General features: G+C 35.1%; 3 protein-coding genes across 4 annotated transcripts; 2 read left to right on the top strand and 1 right to left on the bottom strand.

Annotated features, from left to right (window-relative positions):
- Nucleotides 1-2,635: 2,635 nt before the first annotated feature.
- LOC147545692 (protein PHOSPHATE STARVATION RESPONSE 3-like) lies at nt 2,636-6,158 on the top strand. Of its 2 annotated transcripts, none has more exons than XM_086637345.1 (7): nt 2,636-3,577; nt 3,651-3,870; nt 3,966-4,042; nt 4,126-4,165; nt 5,339-5,393; nt 5,476-5,545; nt 5,632-6,158. In XM_086637345.1, the coding sequence occupies exons 1-7, from the start codon at nt 2,972-2,974 to the stop codon at nt 5,842-5,844; spliced, it is 1,281 nt and encodes a 426-aa protein (XP_086493471.1). In that variant the 5' UTR covers nt 2,636-2,971; the 3' UTR covers nt 5,845-6,158. The 2 variants fall into 2 exon arrangements, with proteins under 2 accessions (XP_086493471.1, XP_086493472.1); XM_086637346.1 differs by having other exon boundaries at nt 2,828-3,544.
- A 2,327-nt stretch (nt 6,159-8,485) lies between these two features.
- On the bottom strand, nt 8,486-10,300 carry LOC147545691 (transcription termination factor MTEF18, mitochondrial-like). Its single transcript, XM_086637344.1, has one exon. The coding sequence runs from the start codon at nt 10,298-10,300 to the stop codon at nt 8,531-8,533; it is 1,770 nt and encodes a 589-aa protein (XP_086493470.1). The 3' UTR covers nt 8,486-8,530.
- Nucleotides 10,301-12,239: 1,939 nt separating this feature from the next.
- On the top strand, nt 12,240-15,257 carry LOC147545690 (transcription termination factor MTEF18, mitochondrial-like). Its single transcript, XM_086637391.1, has one exon. The coding sequence runs from the start codon at nt 12,470-12,472 to the stop codon at nt 14,420-14,422; it is 1,953 nt and encodes a 650-aa protein (XP_086493517.1). The 5' UTR covers nt 12,240-12,469; the 3' UTR covers nt 14,423-15,257.
- Nucleotides 15,258-22,498: the final 7,241 nt, after the last annotated feature.

Here is a 22,498-nt window from a genome sequence, read left to right as displayed (position 1 = left end):
TAGGGTTTCAAAATCAGAAGTTATGAAAACTAAACAAGATAAATCATATGGGATCTGTATGAGACTCCAAATTGATGATTTATATGATCCATAGAAATCAAACACGACCAAGAATCGCCGGTGATGTATCGGTTGTTAAAGAGAGAAAGCTCCAAAAGAAATAAGTTTCGGATTTGGAAATCAATCATAGATGATCGGGAATGGAATCAATCATAGATGAAAAGTCGCCATGAACCTAGTGATATCGTTGTAGGATTTCTCAAATTCGACCAAGAACACTCTGTCCGTGAAGAAGCTAGAGAGAGAAAGTTTGGTCAGCAATGGAAAAACCGAGAAGAAGTATGCTCGATGAGTCACCAAACCAAAGATAATTGGTTGGGATTAGTCCAAATCAATGGAATTAATTGATTGGTGATGGAAACCTCTCTGGGAAATTCAAGGAATGAAGCCGGAAATCGAACCCTAAAGTGGTTGTCTGGGTTTCTCTCGGGAAGAAGGTGAAATAACACGGGTCAAAGTGTATTGACCGAGTCAATGATGACGTAATGATGACATCATCACGTGTCATAAAACACGGGTCAAACCATATTGACTGAGTCAATAATGACGTCAGCGTGCTCATTAAGGGTCTGTTTGGTTGCAGACTTAACAAAAAAAAACCGGGTTGTCTTTATTCCGGAACGGGAAATGTGGTAGTTGAAAGTGAACCAGATCCGTGATTGTGGTTCCGAAAATTTCTAAATTTTAATTTCAGACCTATTTTAGGTCTAAAAAACTTCGAGAAAAAAAAAAATCCGAAAAAATCAAAAATAAATTTAGAATCATACCTTTGTCTGAGAGGAACTACGTCTTCGGTAAACTTTAATAATCTCACAAAAATTTCGAATCTCCTATTCTCGGTTGAAGTTTTTTTTTTTTTTCTACTTTACTTGATTTTCTCGTCATAATCACAAGACTAATCTTGGAAAACAAATCGTATACACGATTGGAATATAATATAATCACAACTGAAAAAAGTTGGAAATTTGCGGAAGCATAAAACACGAACAAATAACCTGCTCATGATACCATGTTAAATTCACGATTATATAAATAATCGGAGGTATGAACATGAAGTAAAAGACACGATAATTTAACGTGGTTCGGTCGAATACTCAAGACCTACATCCACGGAGAACAACTTCTTTATTATAATTTACCACATACAATTGTATGTGGGTTTGATCGGTTACATTGGTCAGACATAATTCGATAAGTTTGAATCCTAGAACCCTCTCCTATTTATAGATGACTTAGGGTTTAGGGTTTCCTAGTTCCTAATTACTAAACTAAGAAATAACACAAAATCTATCTAATATTACCATTAGATAGTTACAAGAGATATTCTGAATATAAGAAACTAAATCTTCACATATCTTCAATATATCTTCAATATTCTGAACTCTTCTTGATCGTCGGATCTCGTCTTCTCGATCCGTCACGTACATACACGTGTTACACATGTATATTATTTCTGCAACTTATCTTGACCGCCGGATCTCCTATTTTCGATCCTCCTTATGTAACGCATCCTATTAATATATATATATACTGTATAATTTATTTATTTGAACAACCTAATTCTTAATTTGTTTTATGTTATTAAAAATAACTTAAATATCATTGACATCAAAATATAATATGACCCCTTTTGAGCAGGTGGGGCGGCAAAGATACCCTTTGAATTATCAAAAATATATCAAAGCTTGCCTGGAGAAATATTAGATTAATGATAGATTCTCATTCTCTTAAACAATTTAATCATAGATTCGACTCTAGGTGTAAATTACTTCTGCATTTAAGTCAAAAATTTTATGTGATAAAATGGGTAGAAGTATTGGTGATATACTTTTCTTCTCGAGGTTTCTTTATTTCACAAAGTAATTGCCTTTTGTTTAAAAAAACAATCTTTTACATCTGTTAATTTTAGTTAGTGATCTCAATTTAAATTTTAATTTGAAATAAAATAGAATTAAGTAAAGGACTTTGTTTGTTTATCATGGAAACTAATAACTAAAGTGATAAAAAAAAATGAATTTTGCACCTTAAACAATATTAAGTTTTAGTTTTATCTAAGTAAATTATTTAGTGTTTGTTTGAAAATTAAATTTTTTATTTATATCATATCTTTTATAATGCCTAATTTATTTTTCGTCTTATATCCGCAATAAATGATAATTGCTCGTGGTAACCACTAACCAGTCCAATTTTCCAAAATAATAAAGGTCTTAACTTTTAGAATTTCTCTAAAGTTCCGAAAAAGGAATCATTTTTTCTACTATCTTACATTGAACCTTTTGACTTAACTATTCTCTCGTAATTCAAACTAAAAAAAGTATCTTATTTTGAGTCGTAATTATGTTAATTTAGTTTCAATAAATTGTCCATAAAATTGTATAAAAACAATAATATAATTATACGAAAAAAAAATCAGGTATTTTTGTTATTTTATTATAACGAACAGTAAGTTACTTCTTTTAGTTCGGATTATCCAATAGGGGTAAAGTCAAACCTCTTGTATTTTTCAACTCCTTAAAAGTAAAATGTCTACTCATTTGTTTATTTGGTTAAATAAGATCACAATCTCCCATTTGCCATTGACATTTTTCAAAATTTCTAAAGCTTTTGGTGTATCAAAATACCATTTTTCTTATTATTTATCTTAAGAATAACCAAAAGGTTTTGCATAAGATTTAACATTTATATTCATATCTTCAATATGAAGTTTAATAGAATATGTTTGAGAGATAGAAAGAGATTGGCATAATTTCCATGACTATATCTTTAAATTTAGGTTCTATTCACCTCTCCTATTGTTTGATTTGAATTCAAGTTTGTCTATCTTCTTGGTATAACAAAGTTCATTTGAGTTATCATTCTTGTTCTTGTTTCAAAGTTGAACAAATATATTAGCAGTTTTGAGTGGCTGTAAATGAACACTAAGAAGATCAAGAACCAAAAACAGAACGATGGGTCGTCAATAGATTACTCTTTCGATTCACCAAATAACCCATTAGAGAGATTTGGGTCTCAAGATTCTTGGGAGATGGGTGTTTGTTTTCGCTCTCCTTTACCAATCTCACAGAAAAGATTTCAACTCCCAATTGGCCAAAATTCTAGTCCTATTACCTCACCAAATAATACTATTTCGAGTTGCTTTGAGTCAATATCTTCTATGGTGCATACGAACGAAGGTTCCGTGGGCTTTCCTCAATATGAATATAATCATGGTTCTGTTCCTATATTATCTCAATTCCCCAAGAATTATGATCTAGATATCTCATCAAATCAATCTTCAGACGAACAATTCGCAATAAGTAATTTAGCAAAGGAAGACGATGTTGATACCTTACAATCTATCGTGAAGCGCCCTTTATGCACCAATCATAATCCTAAACCACTCGAAAAAGGCGAAAATTCCTACCTTCTACCAAGAAGTGAGTTCTTTCCTCTTCTTCAAGATGTGTCTTTGGGTCTTGAGGCCAATTTAAACGAAAAGAAGCGCGTAATTCTATTTGACAAAGACCAGAGTTCGAAAGTAAGTTTCTTATTTAAATCAACCTAAAATCTTTTGTTTAAAGTTTATACTTTTGACTACAGTTTTCTTTTAGGTTGGTTGTACTTCATTCAACTCATCACTTGGAGAAGAAAACTTCTATATTCATCAAGAAAAACAATCATGGAATCTATCGAACGGGTGTTATTCAGGTACTTCTGGTAGTAGCCCTGTTGGAATTGGTATTCCGACTTCTAATAAAACACGTATTCGTTGGACTCAAGATCTTCATGATAGATTTGTTGAATGTGTGAATCAACTCGGTGGTGCTGAAAGTGAGTTATAAACTACATATGTCCGCCTTTACGGTTAAGCTTAAATATCTATTACTTCTCCATATTTTACTTGATTTTTCGAACTCTGAATGCAGAAGCAACTCCGAAAGGAATCCTGAAATTGATGCAGACAGAGGGGTTGACCATTTTCCATGTGAAAAGTCATTTGCAGGTTTGTATAACTTATGACGACGTCCGATGTCTTAATCTTCGCTAAAACTATATTTTTTGATATCTTATTCGTATGACTTGCAGAAATATCGAACTGCCAAGTACATGCCTTTAACTACAGAAGGTAAATTTGTTTATTTTCGTATCCAAGCTTACGACAAGCCATTATTAGTCTATGGTTTTTGTTTACTAATCACAATTAAATTGATGAAGTAGACTCGAAAACAAGATCAAGTTAATTACATGTTTTACTACCTTAGACTAGCCTAGATTTCATGTCATTTATGTTTTGCTATTATCAAAAGAAAATGAATCAAAAAATGGTCCCCAAGTCTAAGCATAATATGGAAAAAGCTCTGTATCTGACTCATCCATAAAGAAAGTAGACTAGATCTCATGAATTTTTATCTTCAAGAATATTTTTACCAAAAGACATTAGACTTCACCTAGTGGCATTTTTTCCGAGAATTTCACAAGCAACTTTAAAATTTATATGTGATTTATTGGGTTTATGTGGGGTCGTCGAAGTTCAATATGTTCGCTTAAAGATGCAGTAGTCCCTTTCTTTGTTTCTCTGTCGCTACTACTGCACGGGTATCAGCAAAACCTACCCTTGTAGTTATCGAATTACACGTTTTCCTGGATGCCGAAGGCGTCCTTGGGGTGATCTCGTAGTTCCTACGGGGTGGAGACGACGGGGTCGGGGTCGGTCCATGGATTTTCCTTCCTTTTGTCGCATTTCGCTCAAAGGGTTGAAGAGAGATAGTGCCCAATCATAAAACCCCAATACTTGGAATAGTACGAGCGAGTTAGGTCAGGTTTACATGAGCCGAGTTAGGGTAGAGTCCTTGAGCATATGTTGGATTTTGCTAATGTATATGGTGTTAAAGAAACTACATCCGACTGCCTGAGTTATTAGAGTCATAAATCATTGGCTATGCGTCAACAGTTGGTAGCCCAAGTGGTTCCAAGGTGTTGACATAAACTCCAGAAATCCCTGGAGGTCTCAGGTTCTCTCCGAGAGAAGGTGGAATCTTTGGTTATTTGATTTGGGATTATTAGGGGTGTAAATAATGTAGTTGGGCTTTAGGCCATTGTCATGTTGGGCTATAGGCCCGGTTCTTGTTTCAGTTTGAGTGGGCAGTTATTGAGCGTATCACATCTTTGATGTATCAATGCCAAATGTAACGACATACGTAGATCGTAGTCGACTTCCAAAAAAAAAAAATCATTGGCTATGCCGATATACGAGTTTTAATGCTCGAAAGAGTTCTCATGGAAATCATTTTTGTTGCAGGAAAATCAGAAAGGAAAGCTTCTGGTAGTGAGCTACCATCGTTTGACCCTAAAACGTAAGCTTATCTATCTCAAATACAAATAATTTTTCTTCCTTAATACGTTGAATTTTCGCTAACACTCGTGGAGCTATGACAGTGGCATTGAGATCACGGAAGCGTTGAAATTGCAACTCGACGTTCAGAGGCGTCTGCATGAGCAGTTAGAGGTATAAACACATTTTCACTCATTCATAATAGATTTAGTTCTAGGACTTGTTCTTGATGCATTATGGTATTTTCTTCTGTGAATCAGATACAGAGAAACCTTCAGTTGAGGATAGAAGAACAAGGGAAACAATTACGGAAGATGTTTGATGAACAACATAAAAAGAATAAAACTCTGTTTGATGGACAAAACCTAGATTTCGTGTTTCCTGAAGAAGAGAAAATCAGTATTCTCGACGACGTTCAGGTTTTTCGCGTAGGAGATGAATCAAATACCCAATTTCATTCCAAAATCAGTTAGATTCATCATTCATATACTCACAAAAATTTGATCTCCAAATACACAATAAACAGAGAGAAAGCTGCAGAAAAAAATCTCACACAAGTGTTCTTACTGAAAAGCTCAACCAGTATATAACAGTATTCATCAATCATGCTGTTGGTCCAGTGATATGATATCCTCGTCGAGGAGGTTGTGAGTTCAAGTCTCAGTATAGTTTGTACTTCATGACATCTTTAATGTATAATTTCGCCTCCGCTTCTTGTGGGATATATACTTCATTGGATATCTTTGATGAACTCCAGCTCAATTTGCATAATTATTCTCTTCTGAAGTAAGAACCTTGTAGAAAGATAAATGAGAAACTAGGGTATATCAAACCATTGATAACATCTAGCCTGTATTGTGCTTTGCTTCTCAGCTTGTTAACTTTTAAGACAACTGAGCAAATGAAGAGAATGGCAGAAGTTCTTGGGATGAAATTGAAGAAACCAAGAGTGTGACCGCTTAAGCCCTAGTACCTACTGAATTTTGCCTGCTTTTGCCGTCCAGGGCCAAACCTACTTGCATATGCCACGAACTCGCTCGAAAGAGCTAAACACTAACTAAGCTTGAGACTGCACCAATAGCTCAGGCTCCAATGCTTCCCCAATGCTTCGATGTCAGCCTATAACATTGATCATCCTTAGAGATGAGACATCTTCGACTTCAATAATATCTGTGATGAACTGATGACCAAACGCAAGTTAGTACATATATTACCCAAAACTAGAAAATCCAGGCTTTTCTTATTTTGACACCAGAAGGTGCAAGTATATTATTCAAACAAAGAACACAAGGATAACTGAGACAATCTGCAAGCAAATAACCTTTTCAGATAAACTAAGTTCCCTTGCATCCGAAATATCCATTAGATATTCAATGAGTTCTTCTTAAATCCTGATACAAATACAATTTCGTTTTACCCTCCTGTTCAAATTCAGAACTTCAGAGAGCTGATCAACGTGACGGGCACATTGCCCGACTATCTGGGCACTTTCTGAAGCATTACCGAGTCCAAGGAAGCAGTATTCTACACAAACTCTCCGCCGTTTCATTATGATGATAGTCCCTCGGTGGAAGTAAACAGCTATAACTAAACCCATGACCTGCAAAGTAGCTAACAATACTTAGGGTGTATGAAATTTCTGTTGACGAGAGGAAACATTGAGATTGCCTTGTGTTAAAGATGGACTATTAGTTCTAACCATCTGAATCAAAATTTGAAGTGTTGTCTTGCATATTCTGGTTTTACCTTCTTTCAGATGTCCGAGAATAAGTGAAATATATATGGTCAACGCCTCAACGGATATAATCCAAAAGGTATAACCTTAAATTGCGTATCAAATAGGTATTACCCCCTCCCAGCATACTACTTATTGGACATGGTAGCTAGCTGCGTACAGGTACACGTACCAAGTAAGCGAGATCAGCATTCCAGATAACTCTGGCTAGACTCGACCTTCTAAGCTCATATATACAGTAATTACCATGAAACTTATTCAAACTTCTGATTTCTTACTTCTCTAACCCAGCAAGGTATATCTACCAAATCTGAGATTCAGCTGGTTTAGAAGACATATCAATCCCAAAAGCACAACTGCATGCAAAACAAAGTTGTTACCCCAACCACTGACCCAAAATATGTTAATACATGAAAGTTGATCCACATACCATACCAGGAGAAGCTTCTTACTTCCAGGTCATTGATCAACAGCGCGCAGAAGCTTATGAACTAAAACCACTTCCTTAATGGTTGTGCGATACTGCAATCATTTGTATCCAACTTCACAATGTCCAAATATGACAGAGGGCCATCTGGATCGGATATGCAGGGCCACCCATACCAATCATCATTTTAATCCATCTTCACATCACAGTCCTTTCTCTGTAAGCAAGAAAACGGTTCTACGACAGGGCAGTCCTAGTTGTCAAATGACTTGTCGGACTTCCAGTCTGGATACTAGAATAATCACTGTTTCACTTTACTTGATGCTTAGATTAAATAAATGAGTTGAAAAAATAACCAGCACAGATTCCAGCAAACTCATGGAGCTTGGCAAAGATTTCTGTAACATACCAAGAAAAGACGTGGTTCTCATACACTACTTCTAACGTGGACATCGATATAAGGGGGAACACGGGAACGGGAAAGGCTTAAATTGGGACATAAACAATAACATATTTTCTCATCTTTTTCTTTTGTTAACAAACATATTTTCTCATCTTAGTTACTTCTATGTAACATAGACACCCGTACAAGGTGTCAGACACGAGAATGAAGATTGTCTAAATGTGGACGTGAAATTACAGATTTACATTTCTCATCTAGCTATAAGTCATTTATTATTACTTACAGATTTACTGTCAATCATCATTGTTACATGACAAAACAGGTTAACCTTAAGTAACTTTTTAAAGCCCTAACAAGATTATGCCCAAGATCACACAAGATGCCCATGAAAAAACCCTTAAGAGTTTACCCACTTAGGTGACTCTGAGTTCCTCTTCCGTAAAAGAGTATGTCAGTGTTTAGCATGATATCCGAGTACTCAACATAGCATTCTAAAAATAGCTAAATAGCTAAGCAAAGTAACATAAAATATAAAAAATTAACTGTATATACCGACAAGAATTTTCTTTGAATATAAATAACAATGTTGAAAGCTTAGCTTGCACATGACGATTCCTTTAATCTTTCCCAAACAGCTGGTCCTTCTGGATGGAGATTTACAAGATATTTTACAAATCGTGCATCTGAACACGCAAGAATTGTACTCAAGGCCAACATAGGTCTTGCTACACCTTTCTCTCTCAGCCAAACATACATTGAGAACCTAAGATTAATTCTCTCTATATCATAACACAAATATGTAGGAAATACTACCAGAGATTGTAAAGGGTAACCCAAGTGGTTCACAAGATACTTGATTTTCATTTCAAGAACATCCTTAGTCTGGTTTAGCACTGGAGGTGAAATTTTGATCATGTTCGAGACATCATGGCAGTCTAATCCTGCATTTACTAAGCAGTCGAATCTCTCCTGCAACTGATCCCCTCGACCACGAAACTGCTTCAGAGCTTTCACCAAATCATCTGAATTTTCAACATACCCTATACTCAACAAGAATGTTGTTTTCTCCAGAAGATACCCGCCTTCGTCATTTGGCTGCTTTTTTAGAGAAGTAACCTTTGATAGTGAAGCCAAATCTACCAATTTGTGAGGGTCTTCCTTTATAATCTCACACAGTCTCTCAGGTCCTACTTTCAGCTGAGATAAAACCGTCCTTGGTTTCTTCTTCAAATAAGAATAACCAAGAACATGTGTATAGTTTTGAATAATCTTAGCAATATCTTCAGTTTCCATCTTAATCTCGGTCAGGAAATGCAAAGCCGCCCATAAATTTTTCGCAAAATTTCCCGCTAAGATTCGAGGATGTTGTATGAAGAAAGACAAAATATTTTTGCTTGACATACCTATTTTTAGTAATAAAGCTACCAAGATATACATCTTCTTCCCAGAATCTTCAAACAAAAACCCAGGATGTGAGTCAAATAATCTTCCCATTTCCTTCTTACTACAACCCATTTCTTCAAGAAAAACCATCATATCAAACATCCTACTCCAATTATATGTGTTTTCATCTGATAAATATCCTCTTATCCAATTATATTCAATCCCTAAACTATTCAACATCTCAAGTACTTTAACAAATTCTCGATTAACGCCACCAACCAAAAGTGTGGGGCAGCAAGTGACCAAAGCAATAACAGTAGGTTTACTAAGACCCAAGTTCTCATAAGCTCTCAATTTCGAAGCTAATACCCCATAATCATATCTAAAGATCTCTACCTCTTCCTTGTACATTTTCCCGATTTTACTACGAGGAATCCCATAATTGCAAAGAACATGATAATTCTCAAGCAAGATATCATCATCACTTAAAAACATCAAATCACGCGGAAGAAGTGACGAAAGCTCAGACGTTGATAAACCCAAACTCTCGAAGAACGGTTCAAACTCATTAATAGGATTATAACGAAGAAATTTCGTTAACGATCTAGTTATTTCTTGATCATTATCAACCTTGGATAAAAGATTTTGAAGAAAAGCAGGAGAATTCTTACTAATGTGTTCAGCATCAGTAAATGGTAAGTTCCTAGTACAATGAAGGTAATCAAATAGTACATCTTGAGCTTCGTTTCGAGCAGTTCGAGATACTCGGGTAGTAATTGAACAACTAGTTGATGTATTTGACATTGAAATTGTTGTTTTTGAAATATAACAAGGTCTACTACTATAAAAAGATTGTCTTCTTATCAAATTGAAATATCTTAATGGTTTCTCAGAACTAATAGGAGAAACAGAAAGAAGATTAAGATGCAAATACATTTCGATTCCTCTAGGAATTATTTTGATGATTTTACGAAGTACCATGACAAGTTGAAAGCAAGAATGAACACCAAAATGTATTATATAACTTACCCAAATAGATCCTCAATGAAAAAAAGCAAATTCTCGATCTGGGTTAGTTTGAATTCACCTCTCCTGATGAATCTCCATTTTAAACGGATTGAACTATACTAATAGACGAAAGAATAGAATTCCTAATTGATTATCCGACATTGATCAAATTAATCCTCATTCAATTTCACTTTGAACACACATTCATTAGATTCACCGTCCTTACTATAAGCATCCGATTAGCTTCTCTGGAGTATAATGCGGATTCTCTTTTACCTACCCAGTTACGGAAAAAAAGGTTGGACCTCTGATAAACCCTAAAAACTGAGATTTTGGGTATTTTAGACTAATTGCTATGGAAATGGAAGTGATATTCGCCTCCCCGGTGTTTCTGATTTGCACCCATAATTTCTCTATCTATTATACTATGCCCCCTTATTTTTACACGAGTGGTGTTTGGTTTTCTCTTATGGTTAGAATGGGGCTTGTCACATTCAATTCAAATGCACCAAAAATCAACTCAAATCAGCTATTCAGGCAAGACACGCATTACGAGTTAAAGAAAAATACATTTCATGAAATTTGATTCGAGTTGACGAGTTGACGAGTTGACTTAAATCTTGAGTGAGATTTCATATCTAACTTGAAGAATACATAAATACTTATTTGCTTGGGAAATGATAAAGTGACTTAGAAATTGGTACTTAGAGGGTGACATATTTCCTTATTTAGAAATAAAAACGGTCCCCACCGTAGTCAAACTTTGAAAAAACCTTGTCTTTTAGTGATTCCACATCAGCTGGGCACTAAAATGCCCAAAAAATTTGGGCTCTCTAGCATCTCCCTATTTGCTTTACATTGATATAACGGTATTTTCATGCTTCATAGACTTAACCTTTCGATTATATTGCTAGCTGAAGTGCAAACTCTTCAAGCAGAAGCCGAAATAAACTCGGATGTACAGAAAATAGAAAGCCAACTAAAAACTAGTTCACAAACGGGAGTTGAAACGAATGATAGATTGATTTTTATTTGATTGCATAAATAGATGACAGCAAAGTGTAAGATATCATTTGAAGTGCTAATCAGAAATGTTAGGTGTGCAAGTAGGGATGTCCACGAGACGAGTTACCTCTTTCCCAAGTCTGCCCTGTTAGTAAACGGGTTTTCTCATACCCGTCCCAATAGTTAATCGGGGTGGGTATTTAATTACCATACCCACCCGGATTAGAAGTTTCTTAACCATTACCGACCCGCCCCGTTTAACCGGAGTATTTTAATTTCAAATAAGTTATTTTAATCAAAATAATAAAAACAAAATTTTGTAGGGGTATAATTTTATCAACTATAAAGACTACAACTAATTATACGATATAAAATAGTTAAATCGATAATATAAGATAAAAACTTTTAGAAACGTATTATATACATACTTAATCGGGGTGGGGCGGGTTTTATTGCAAAATCTCAAACCCGCCCCCAATCCGGCAATTATTTTTATCTTCATACCATCCCCGCTCCGTTTAATAAACGGGGTGGTAGAACCCGGTTCATTAGGGGCGGGTTTGGACGAAAAGCCACCGATTTAGACTAAATTGCCACCCCTATGTGCAAGTCAGGTACTCAGCCCGAGGCATAACAATGGGCTAATTCGATGTTCGACCCCCAATTAGTGATTAACTCGAGTATTTTTTATCTTATATTTGTTTTGCAAGTTTGCAATTGGTTCATTTGGCTAGTATGTGTCCAAATGAAAAATTTAACCCTAATTTTGTTAAGTTGGGGGTTAAAATTGGCTCTGGCCACATATGGAGCCATATTTGATTTTTGGTCACAAGTCGGGCCCAAAATTGAAGTTTTGGCATCTAAAATCATATTACTAGAATACCCTTAATCTCCAAAATCCTTTTTGGGGGCAAAACCGAAGCTCCTCTAATGGCTGCTCAAATAATCTCATTCCGCTCTCTCGAGTTGTAAAACTAGGGTTCAGAACTGGAATCATCGGAATTGAAGGTAAGGCACTGAAATTCAAATCGAGAAAAGGTTATTAATTATTTTCTTCTCATTATTTGTTATAGAACAGATTGGATCTTTTGAATCTCTCTCTCTCTCTATTATCGTCTCTATTCTGCAACTCTAATCATGACCCAGTTAAAGAAACTCAGATTACCATCTAATCTCATATGGCCTTTCTCATATTCTCCAGAAAATCAATTTATTTCAACAATTTCTGGTGATCTTCATAATTTCAAGACCTCAACTTTATACAGTACTAGAGCAATGACCACTGAAAACCCTCATATTACAGAAGGAATTTCATCCCTTCATTGTAAAACAGTAACCCATTTACAGAAACTTAAGAAACCCTCTTCCCCTAAATGGGTTTTTTCAAATTGTCTCAAAAAGTATCATAGATCATCAAAAACCCTAATTTGTCTTGGTAATGGATCATTTCATAGCTTTAGAGTCTCATCCTATTATAGTAGTAGAGCTGAAAGAAGTGTCAATACAGAGGAAAACTCTACCCTTGATAGTCAAATAGTAACTCGAATTTCTCGAAGAGTTCGGGAGGCTCAAGAATCTCTAATGGAGTACTTACATGTTACCAGAACTATCCCATATACTGAAGCAGAATACATTAGTCAAAATTCACCAAAATTTTTAGAAAAACTTATGAAGAAGGTAAAAAACGAAGAAGAAACAGGGAAATCATTGGCGAGGTTCTTTCGTTATCACCCCATTAATGAATTTGAACCCTTTTTGGAGAGCTTAGGTTTACAACCTTCAGAGTTCTCCACATTACTTCCTAAGCATTTGATGTTTCTTATCGATGATGATATGTTACTTGAGAACTATCAGGTTTTATGTAATTACGGGTTTGATCGTTCTAAAGTTGGAAAGATTTACAAGGAATCAACTCAAATTTTCAAGTATGATTATGGGGTTTTGATTTCGAAGCTTCGAGCTTATGAAGAACTAGGCCTTAGTCGATCTAAGGTTATTAAATTTGTAATTTCATCTCCTTCTCTTTTGGTTGGGGATCTTAATGAGAACTTTTCCCAAGTTTTAGAGGAGTTGAGGAACTTAGGTTTAGATGATGATTGGATATCAGAGTGTCTGAGTGATAATAATTCTTGTTGCTGGAGACAAATTCTTGCAAATATCTACTTCTTTGAGACAATGGATTATAATAAGGAGGAATTGAAAAGCTTGATAAAAAAGCACCCAGGGCTTCTGCTGGATGCTTCAGATTCAAAAGTATTTTTGCTTATCGGGTTGTTGTTGAAATTGGGATCTAACATTAGCGAAATCTCCTCGCTGTTTCTGCAAATTCCTCGAGTCAAAATCGAGGCGTTCGTGAAGAATTTCAGACAGAGCTTGCTGTTTCTTCTTTGGATCGACATGGAAGTTGATGACATTAGGATAATTTTACGCGAAAACCCACTCTTGTTAGGTTCATGTTTCTTGAAGAAACCCAAGAGTGTCCTCAGTGGACTAAATACTGGGAAGAAACGCCTCTGTGCAATTATAAAGGATGATCCTAATCAGTTAAAAAATTGGGCTCTTGGATCTGCTATCAAGCCATTGCCGGACACAGGAGAGGACGAGAGATCACTGATGCAGAAAACCGAGTTCTTGATAAACTTGGGTTTTGAGCAGGATTCTGATGAGTTGAAAAAGGCGATTAAAGTTTTCCGAGGAAAAGGAGGAGAACTTCAGGAGAGATTTGATTGTTTCGTGAAGTCCGGTCTGGAACCCGAAGTTGTTTCTAAGATGATTAAAGGGGCTCCACATGTTCTCAACCTATCAAAAGATGCGATCCAAGAAAAAATTGATTTTCTTGTAAACGAACTCCAATATCCGATCTCTTCTTTAGTTAAATTTCCGGCATTTATTTCATATACAAGAGAAAGGGTTAAACTTAGGTTTTCGATGTGTCATTGGCTCAAGGATGAAGGAAAAATTACTTCCGAGTTGGCTTTGAGTACTATTCTTGCATGTTCCGATAAGATGTTTATAAAACAGTATGTAAAAAGTCACCCTAGAGGTCTTGAAGTTTGGGAAAACATGAAAAAAACACTGTCTTCAAGCTAGAGAATGCATAATATTATTTGCACTTATATTATTCATCTTGCGCAATTCTGGCTTCGTTGAAACTTGAAACCCTTATTTCTGTGATCTTTTCACTTATGTTGCTATCTCTTGATCGGTTAACCTAATCTATTGAACGAGTAAGGCTCGAAAAAATACATGTAAAAGCCTCGGAATGGCTTCATTTGAAGATCCGCACACCAACATATAACCTGCTGGTCTACTAAGTTCTCTCAAGATAACACAAAATCTCCAAACTGTTCACTTGAGCCTGAGAGCAATCTTACCAGGATTATAAGGTTAAGCTTGATCTTCATGATCAGTGCAACAGAAGATTCAGACCAAGCGTCAAAATATCGAAGGTAGAATATTTTTTTCTATTTCTGTCTTTATTTTGTGTTTTTCTGCAGATAGCTACTTCATGAACAAATGTGAGTAATTAAACAATCGATCAATGCAACACGAACTTCTTTCTAGTTAGCTTATATGAATCTGATACACAAGGTAAAGTTCAAAGAAGCGTAGTTGAGTAGAGAGGAATTGATATTCTTGTTACAGGATTTCAAATTTCAACCATGAAAAGAAGATGTGGGTGAAGCAGAGTGAGGGATGCCTATGAGATCAAAACCTGCTTATATAGTCTATGGGGGCTAAATGAACTTGGGTAATCTGAAGTAGAGACCTTTATGAAGTGAAAGATATGTTTCTAGTACATCTCCACTTGAAACCTTCGTATTTTCGCATTTCGAGTCTTCTGTGTTTGTGATAGTTGAGACAGTTTGGATGTTTGAGATTGTTTAAAATGAAAATCCACTTAAAGTGCTTTCGCTGATTGATATAGATTGGGCTTGGACGGAGTCAATAATAATTGGGCCTGAAGGTCCTGGATACCCAATTTTAAAGGGGGATTCACTGGTTGAGATCGATGTCAGATTGAGCGAGAACCAATTCCAAGTTGTATTAGAGCACTCTCCTATACGCGAGAACCAATTCCAAGTTGTATTAGAGCACTCTCCTATACGCGGGTACCTAAGAAAACACACTAAATTCACAATTCTGAATTCAATAGAGGCAAGATCCACCATTTACAAGTGTTTTTTAGTCTCAAGATAGTGTTGATTGTGTTAGATAGAAGGTGTCCCACTAAGAGTTGTAGCTTTAGGAGTTTGTATAGCATTTTCCTTTTCTTTCACTTACAACAGTATTTGGGAATTGCCTTTTGGGAACAAATTGTAACAGAGAAGGGTATTGACTCTTGAGTAGAAGTGAATACAAGATAAAGTAATTTTGGTTGGTATTTTTGGCCTAAACCCTAGCTAACTAAAGAGTTAGAAATCTAAATATATCTCACCAAATCTAATCTTTCCCTTTGCTTGATAAAGAGGGTTAAAGGGAAAAAAAGAACAAAGTTAAAACGGTTGAATCTACTTTAAAAGGACAAGTAGGAGAAAACATAAATGTATTTGATCTTGTGAATATCAAACGAACTTGTTCCTAGGAAGAAATAGAAATGACAAAACAACACAACAAATTGCCTCAAGTGAGGAGTGATTTCTATGAGAGGTTTAAAGTACTCTTAACATTGTAACATTTAGTAGTCTTTTTAAGAAGCAAGAACCTTTTACTCTCAACTCCTTTAGCGAGAGGTTTTTTCTTTTGTTACAGAGTCATACTTCAAAGTGTTAGATCTGATTGACGAATATATACTAAAATCTCTTTAGGGGAATCAGAGAAACAAAATGAAATATTTCTTTTGTTAACGAAGGAAGATTGATGTGACACTTGGTAAACATTGAGTTTGTGGCTTTATGTAATTACTAATTACCATGTTAGGGGAATGTACCCTAGAAATGTTTTTTTTTTTGGGTGCTATCAAGGAGAATCAAGGACGATGGGATTACAGGCCTCAAACCAGTAGGCCCATCTTTAAAAGGCCCATTAAATATAAACGTGCCATGTGGGCCATCTCCTGCCTTTTTCATACTTCAACATCAAGGCTTCAAGCCATAATCACTTTTACATGTTTTTGTATTATTTTTTACTTTCTTTTCAAGGTATAATTTTATATCAAGTGCAGCTCAATCAATTTGTCAAAAAAAGTCTTTCAAAAAAAAAAAAAAAGTGCAGCTCAATTAGTTGGACACTCCTCCCAAAATTAAGAGGTCAGTGTATTAGGAGAGGTGTTTTACTCTATCGAATTATTTCATGCAATTATAAGCAATTAACAAAGTAAAAGTAGTATATGATTTTTGATAGTCTAAATGATAAGTTGTGGTGCCGACCGTTTCGCGTTGTATTTCCATGATGTATAACGAATTTAAAGACTCTTGAAGCCTTTTGTCAAAAGAAAAATACTAGAAAATAAAGTAAAATACAATAAAATAGACAAATATTATCTGTACTCGGAGAATATGTTTAAATATCTTACTTTGCCTTTTTTTTTTTTGTTGAAATTTCTTACTTTAAAAAATGCTTCAATGGTGACACAAAATTGAAAAAGGTAATCTCACATACTATGTAATATGGGAGATTTTAAAAGGCCTCCCCGTTTTTGTTAAAAGGCCTCCCCATGGTTTCGTTGACTTAGTAAAAGACATTTGACTTAGCTTGGTTAAAGGACCCCCCTCTTTGAATGGGTGAAAAAAACCCCCTTTAAAGGTGTATTTCACCCACATTTTCTCTCCATCATTTGACCACGCCACATCATCATCTTCTCCGGCAGGGTCGCCGACCGGCCAAACTTCCGGCCGGCGACCTTCAAAATTTTTTTTTTTTATTCTCTCTCTCTCTCTAAAAACAAATTTTTTTTCTTTTTTTTTTTTCTAAACTCTCTCTCTCTCTACAGATCTAGAGAGAGAGTCCATTGAAGGTCTGCGAACAGATCCATTGAAGGTCTGTTCGCAGACCTTCAATGGATCTGTTCTCTCTCTCTCTCTCTAGATCTGTTGAGAGAGAGCGAGAGTTTAAAAAAAAAAATTTTTTTTTTTTGGGAGAGAGAGAATAAAAAAAAAAAAAAATTGAAGGTCGCCGGCCGGAAGTTTGGCCGGCCGGCGACCCTGCCGGAGAAGATGATGATGTGGCGCGGTCAACATCACCGGTCTTGGGTTAAGTTTGACCTAACGGCGTTAACTTTGCCGTTAGATCAAATATTGATGAAGGAGGTGCTCTTTTGTAGAGGGGGCCCTATAACCAAATTGGTTATAATGAGGGGCGCTTTTAGCGGGGAGGCCTTTTAACAAAAACGGGAGGGCCTTTTAAAATTTCCCATGTAATATTGATATGAAAGATTTAAGTTATATAATTAAATCTTTCCATTTTTCAAAATAAGGATAAAGGTTAACTTTACAAAAATGGGAAACTAGCAAATTAATGGTTTTTTTTTTGTAAAAATTGATTACGATCTACGGTAATAGTTAAAATGACATTGATACATCAAAGATATGAGAAGTACGATAACTGTCAAATTCAAACTCTTACAAAAATGGTCTTAAAGTCCAACTCAATTGTAACCTAAAGCCCAACTACGTTATTTACATTACCCCTTATTAATTGAAGTTCAATAAACCATGGAATCCACCTCTTCTAAAAATCCAACCTAGAACCTCCATAATTTTGAAATTTATGTCGACATTCTCCACCCCTTGGACAACTAAGTGTTAACTAATGACCTTATGATGAACATATATCAATACTCAAACTAGTTTATAGAACAAAAAACATGATTGATTAAAACATGAGAATGGATCAACCTCATGCCTCATAGCAAGATTATGTTATGATACTGCTACAACATGAATGTTAAAATGAATACGAATTTTTTTAATATCCAGTGACCATTTTATGTATCATCATTAGTGGTTGTGCAATCTGAATGGAGCACGAACATCATAGGGAACAAGTGGAGTTTGAGATACACACTCAGGGAGAGGTCATACCTCAAATAGATGAGCAAAAAGAAGAAGATGAACCGGAAGAGGAGGTTCATTACAATCTTGCGAGGAACAAGCAAAGAAGAGAGATTTGACCACCGAAAAGGTGTGAAATCATAGATATGGTTACATTGTGGGAGAAAACATTGATAGGGGTGAGCCATGCACATTTGAAGAAGCTACAAGGAGTTATCAGTCGAAGCAATGATCTTCGACATGAATGAAGAAATTGAATCTCTTAATAAGAACAGGCTTGAGAATTAGCCAAGAAGCCTCGGGATCAGAAGATTGTTAGGAACAAATGGGTTATCAAGAAGGAGTGAATCTTGGAAGTGGAAGATGCACGATACATAACACAGTTGGTGGCTAAGGGGTTTACACAACGAGAAGGGATAAACTTCAATGAGGCATTTTCACATGTTAAACGTAGCTCTATTAGAGTGTTACTTTCTATTTTTGCTTTAAATATGATCTAGAATTGAAAAAACTTGATGTTAAGACTGCATTCTTACATGGTGAGTTGGAAGAACAAATATATATGCGTCAACCAGAGGGTTTGAGGTTCGTTGTAAGGACGACCATGTGTGTTTGCTGAAGAAATCCTTGTATAGATTAAAACAGTCTCCTAGATAGTGGTATACGTGTTTTAACACCTTTATGACAAAAACGGTTATGAACAGAAGCAAATATGATAGTTGTGTACTTGTGTGTATCACAAGAAACTATTAGACGGTTCTTATGTGTATCTACTCATGTATGTTGATGACATGCTGATAGTTTGCAAGGATATGTCGGACATCCACATGTTAAAAGATCAGCCAGGGAGTGAATTTGAGATGAAAGACTTGGGTGTGTGAAGGAAGATATTGGATATTGAGATACGGTGAAGGACCTGAAAGGTGTCCCTACAAGGTCTCCACCCGCAAGTATACGAGCGTCAGGTCATAAACCCGGTTAGACCGGGTTCGACCCATAAAGGTAGAAAAGTCTTTCAAATATCAAAAGAGTCGAAGTAAGACAAGTGAGAGAGGTGTCGTCCGATAATTCGTGATGATAAACCTACGACTATGTGTGGTCCGATCTAATGTGTCTAAGTAAAGTCGAAATTCGACTCCTAAAATAGATATTTATAAGCACTACGTATACCCGGAGATTATAAGTAGTCAAACAAACGTCCTAGTCGGTTAAACACGAGTCACTGAAGGTGTTGTCTCTTTGCCTAACTATGCAAAGTTCGTGACAAGACACGTAAAATTTTAATTTAGGCTACGATCGATAACACTTAGCTTCATCTATTAACTATGTGAAGTACAAGACACATGAAAATATGATTGAAAGGATAATCGAAATAAATGAACATGAGTTCGTAATCAAAATATTAAATCATCACATACATAATCATAAAATTCATGAAATTCTTGTTTTAGTTGGTCTATAGGAGGTTTTCATAGGAGGGATTTACTCTCACTTTAATTCATTGCGATCTTGTTCTTTTCTCTCTACTACTTTTCATTTATGAATTCTACGAATAACCAATTTCTACAGCAATTTTGTTGCTTTGACGACAAACGACCTCATGGAAGGTTTACAAGATACAAGATCAATCAGCCTTGTCTTAGCATTACACATTTTTTGTTTGCTGATGACCTCATTATTTTTAGTAAATCTTACATTGAAAACCCAGATATATACTGTTATAGAACTCATGAACCACTATTCAAGCTTCTCTGACCAACAATAAATTACACTAAATCTTTTTTGTGCCAAGTCTCAACTGAGATTTTATTTTCAATGTGGTATTACCGAAGTCTTCAACTCAAAAGACATCTCCAATATAATACTTTAAAAATTGATTAAATTTCATTTCCTACTTGGATAATTTTATATTTAATATTGAGTGACAAGTGAGATCCTCAATGTAAATCTCAAGTATTGAGTTTCTTATTGAGACATCTTATAATTAAATGACGTCACATTATCTTAAGAGTCAAATTGAGTTTTGCATTGTACACAAAACCCTAAAAAACTTATATGTCGATTAATTGTCCTATGTCTAGTCTCAATTGAGATTATCTTTCCGAAATGACACTAATAAGATCCTCAATTTAAAAGACAACTCCAATACAACACTCTAAAAGTTTAAAAATACTTTAGTGTCATTTTCTAGATGGACAATTTTGCTTTTAATATATAGACAATTGTAATCTTAAAAAGAAATCTCAAATATTTTTTTTTTTTGGGAATATGAAATCTCAAATATTGAGTTTATTCTTTAGACACAATTAAATGTTGCCACATAATTTAAGGACAAAATTGAGCCTTGGATTAGAGATAATTTTTTTTTTTTTTTTTGTAAAAAATGAAAAAAATCTTAAGAATTATCTTGATTCTTCACAAATGTATATAAGGAAAAAAATTAATTTGAATAAATGGTTTTTTCTTTCAATTTGAAGCTAGGGTTTTTTTTTTTTTTTTTTGAAACAGACAATTTTGCTTTTAACATTTAGACAATTGTAATCTTAAAAAGAAATTTCAGATATTTTTTTTTGGCCAGCGCTTTGGGGAAAGCTAAAAAGTTTCCGGGGTGTGAAGACTTGGTCAAAAATTGGTCAATTTTGTTTGACAATTTTATTTGGGGGAAAGCAAAATACTTCTCCACCTCACCTCACTCTCTCTCCACCTCACCTCACTCTCTCCACCTCACCTCACTCTCTCCACCTCACCTCTATCTTCTCCGATTAGGTCGCCGGCCGGCGACTATTAAAAAAAAAAAAAAAAAAAATTCACTCTCTCTCTCTCTCTAGAAACTCCGGCGAAGGGGTTTCCCTTCGCCGGAGTTCCGGTCTGTTGAAGAACAGACCCGTCCGTTCTATTCTTCAACAGATCCGGTCTTCAACAGACCGGACTGGTCTGTTCTTCAACATACCCGATCTGGTATGTTCTTCAACAGGCTAGATCGGTCTGTTGAAGAACAGACCGGGACTCCGGCGAAGGGAAACCCCTTCGCCGGAGTTTCTAGAAAGAGAGAGAGAGTGAAAATTTTTTTTTTTTTAATGGTCGCCGGCCGGAAAATTTTCCGGCCGGCGACCAAATCGGAGAAGACAAAGAGGTGAGGTAGAGAGAGAGAGTGAGGTGAGGTGGACATAGAGTGAGGTGAGGTGAGGTGGAGAGAGAGTGAGGTGAGGTGGAGATAGAGTGAGGTGAGGTGGAGAGAGAGTGAGGTGAGGTGAGGTGGAGATAGATTGAGGTGAGGTGGAGTGTTTTTTTTTTATTTCCCCTTAAAATTTATTTCCCCGGAAAATCTTTAAAATTTTACATATTCCCTTTAAAATTTCATACCCCGGAAACTATTTAGCTTTCCCCAAAGCGCTGGCCTTTTTTTTTGGAATCTGAAATCTCAAATATTGAGTTGATTCTTTAGACATCTTAGAATTAAATGTTGCCACATAATTTAAGGTCAAAATCGAGTCTTGAATTAGGAATAATTTTTTTTTTTTTTTGTAAAAAATGAAAAAAAATCTTAGGAATTATCTTGATTCTTCACAAATGTATATAAGGAAAAATATTAATTTGACACAAATGTATATAGGGAAAAATATTAATTTGCATAAATGGTTTTTTCTTTCAATTTGAAGCTAGGGTTTCTCTTTTATTTTTTGTTGAAATGGACAATTTTGCTTTTAATATTTAGATAATTGTAATCTTAAAAAGAAATCTCAAATAATTTTTTTTTTTTTTTTGGAATCTGCAATCTCAAATATTGAGTTTATTCTTTAGACATCTTAGAATTAAATGTTGCCACATAATTTAAGGTCAAAATTGAGTCTTGGATTAGAGATAATTTATTTATTTTTTTGTAAAAAATGAAAAAAATCTTAGGAATTATCTTGATTCTTCACAAATGTATATAAGGAAAAAGTTAATTTGAATAAATGGTTTTTTCTTTCAATTTGAAGCTAGGGTTTCTCTTTTTTTTTTGTTGTTGAAATGGACAATTTTGCTTTTAATATTTAGACAATTGTAATTTTAAAAAGAAATCTCAAATATTGAGTTTATTCTTTAGACATCTTAGAATTAAATTTTGCCACATAATTTAAGGTTAAAATTGAGTCTTGGATTAGAGATAATTTTTATTTTTTTTTGTAAAAAA

Source organism: Eschscholzia californica, unplaced genomic scaffold (assembly GCF_041429995.1).
Source record: "Eschscholzia californica isolate CP2 unplaced genomic scaffold, dmEscCali1.0.p SCAF_4, whole genome shotgun sequence".
Classification (NCBI taxonomy): domain Eukaryota; kingdom Viridiplantae; phylum Streptophyta; class Magnoliopsida; order Ranunculales; family Papaveraceae; genus Eschscholzia; species Eschscholzia californica.
Note: the sequence above shows the minus strand (reverse complement) of the source record. Positions and strands in the feature narration are given on the sequence as shown.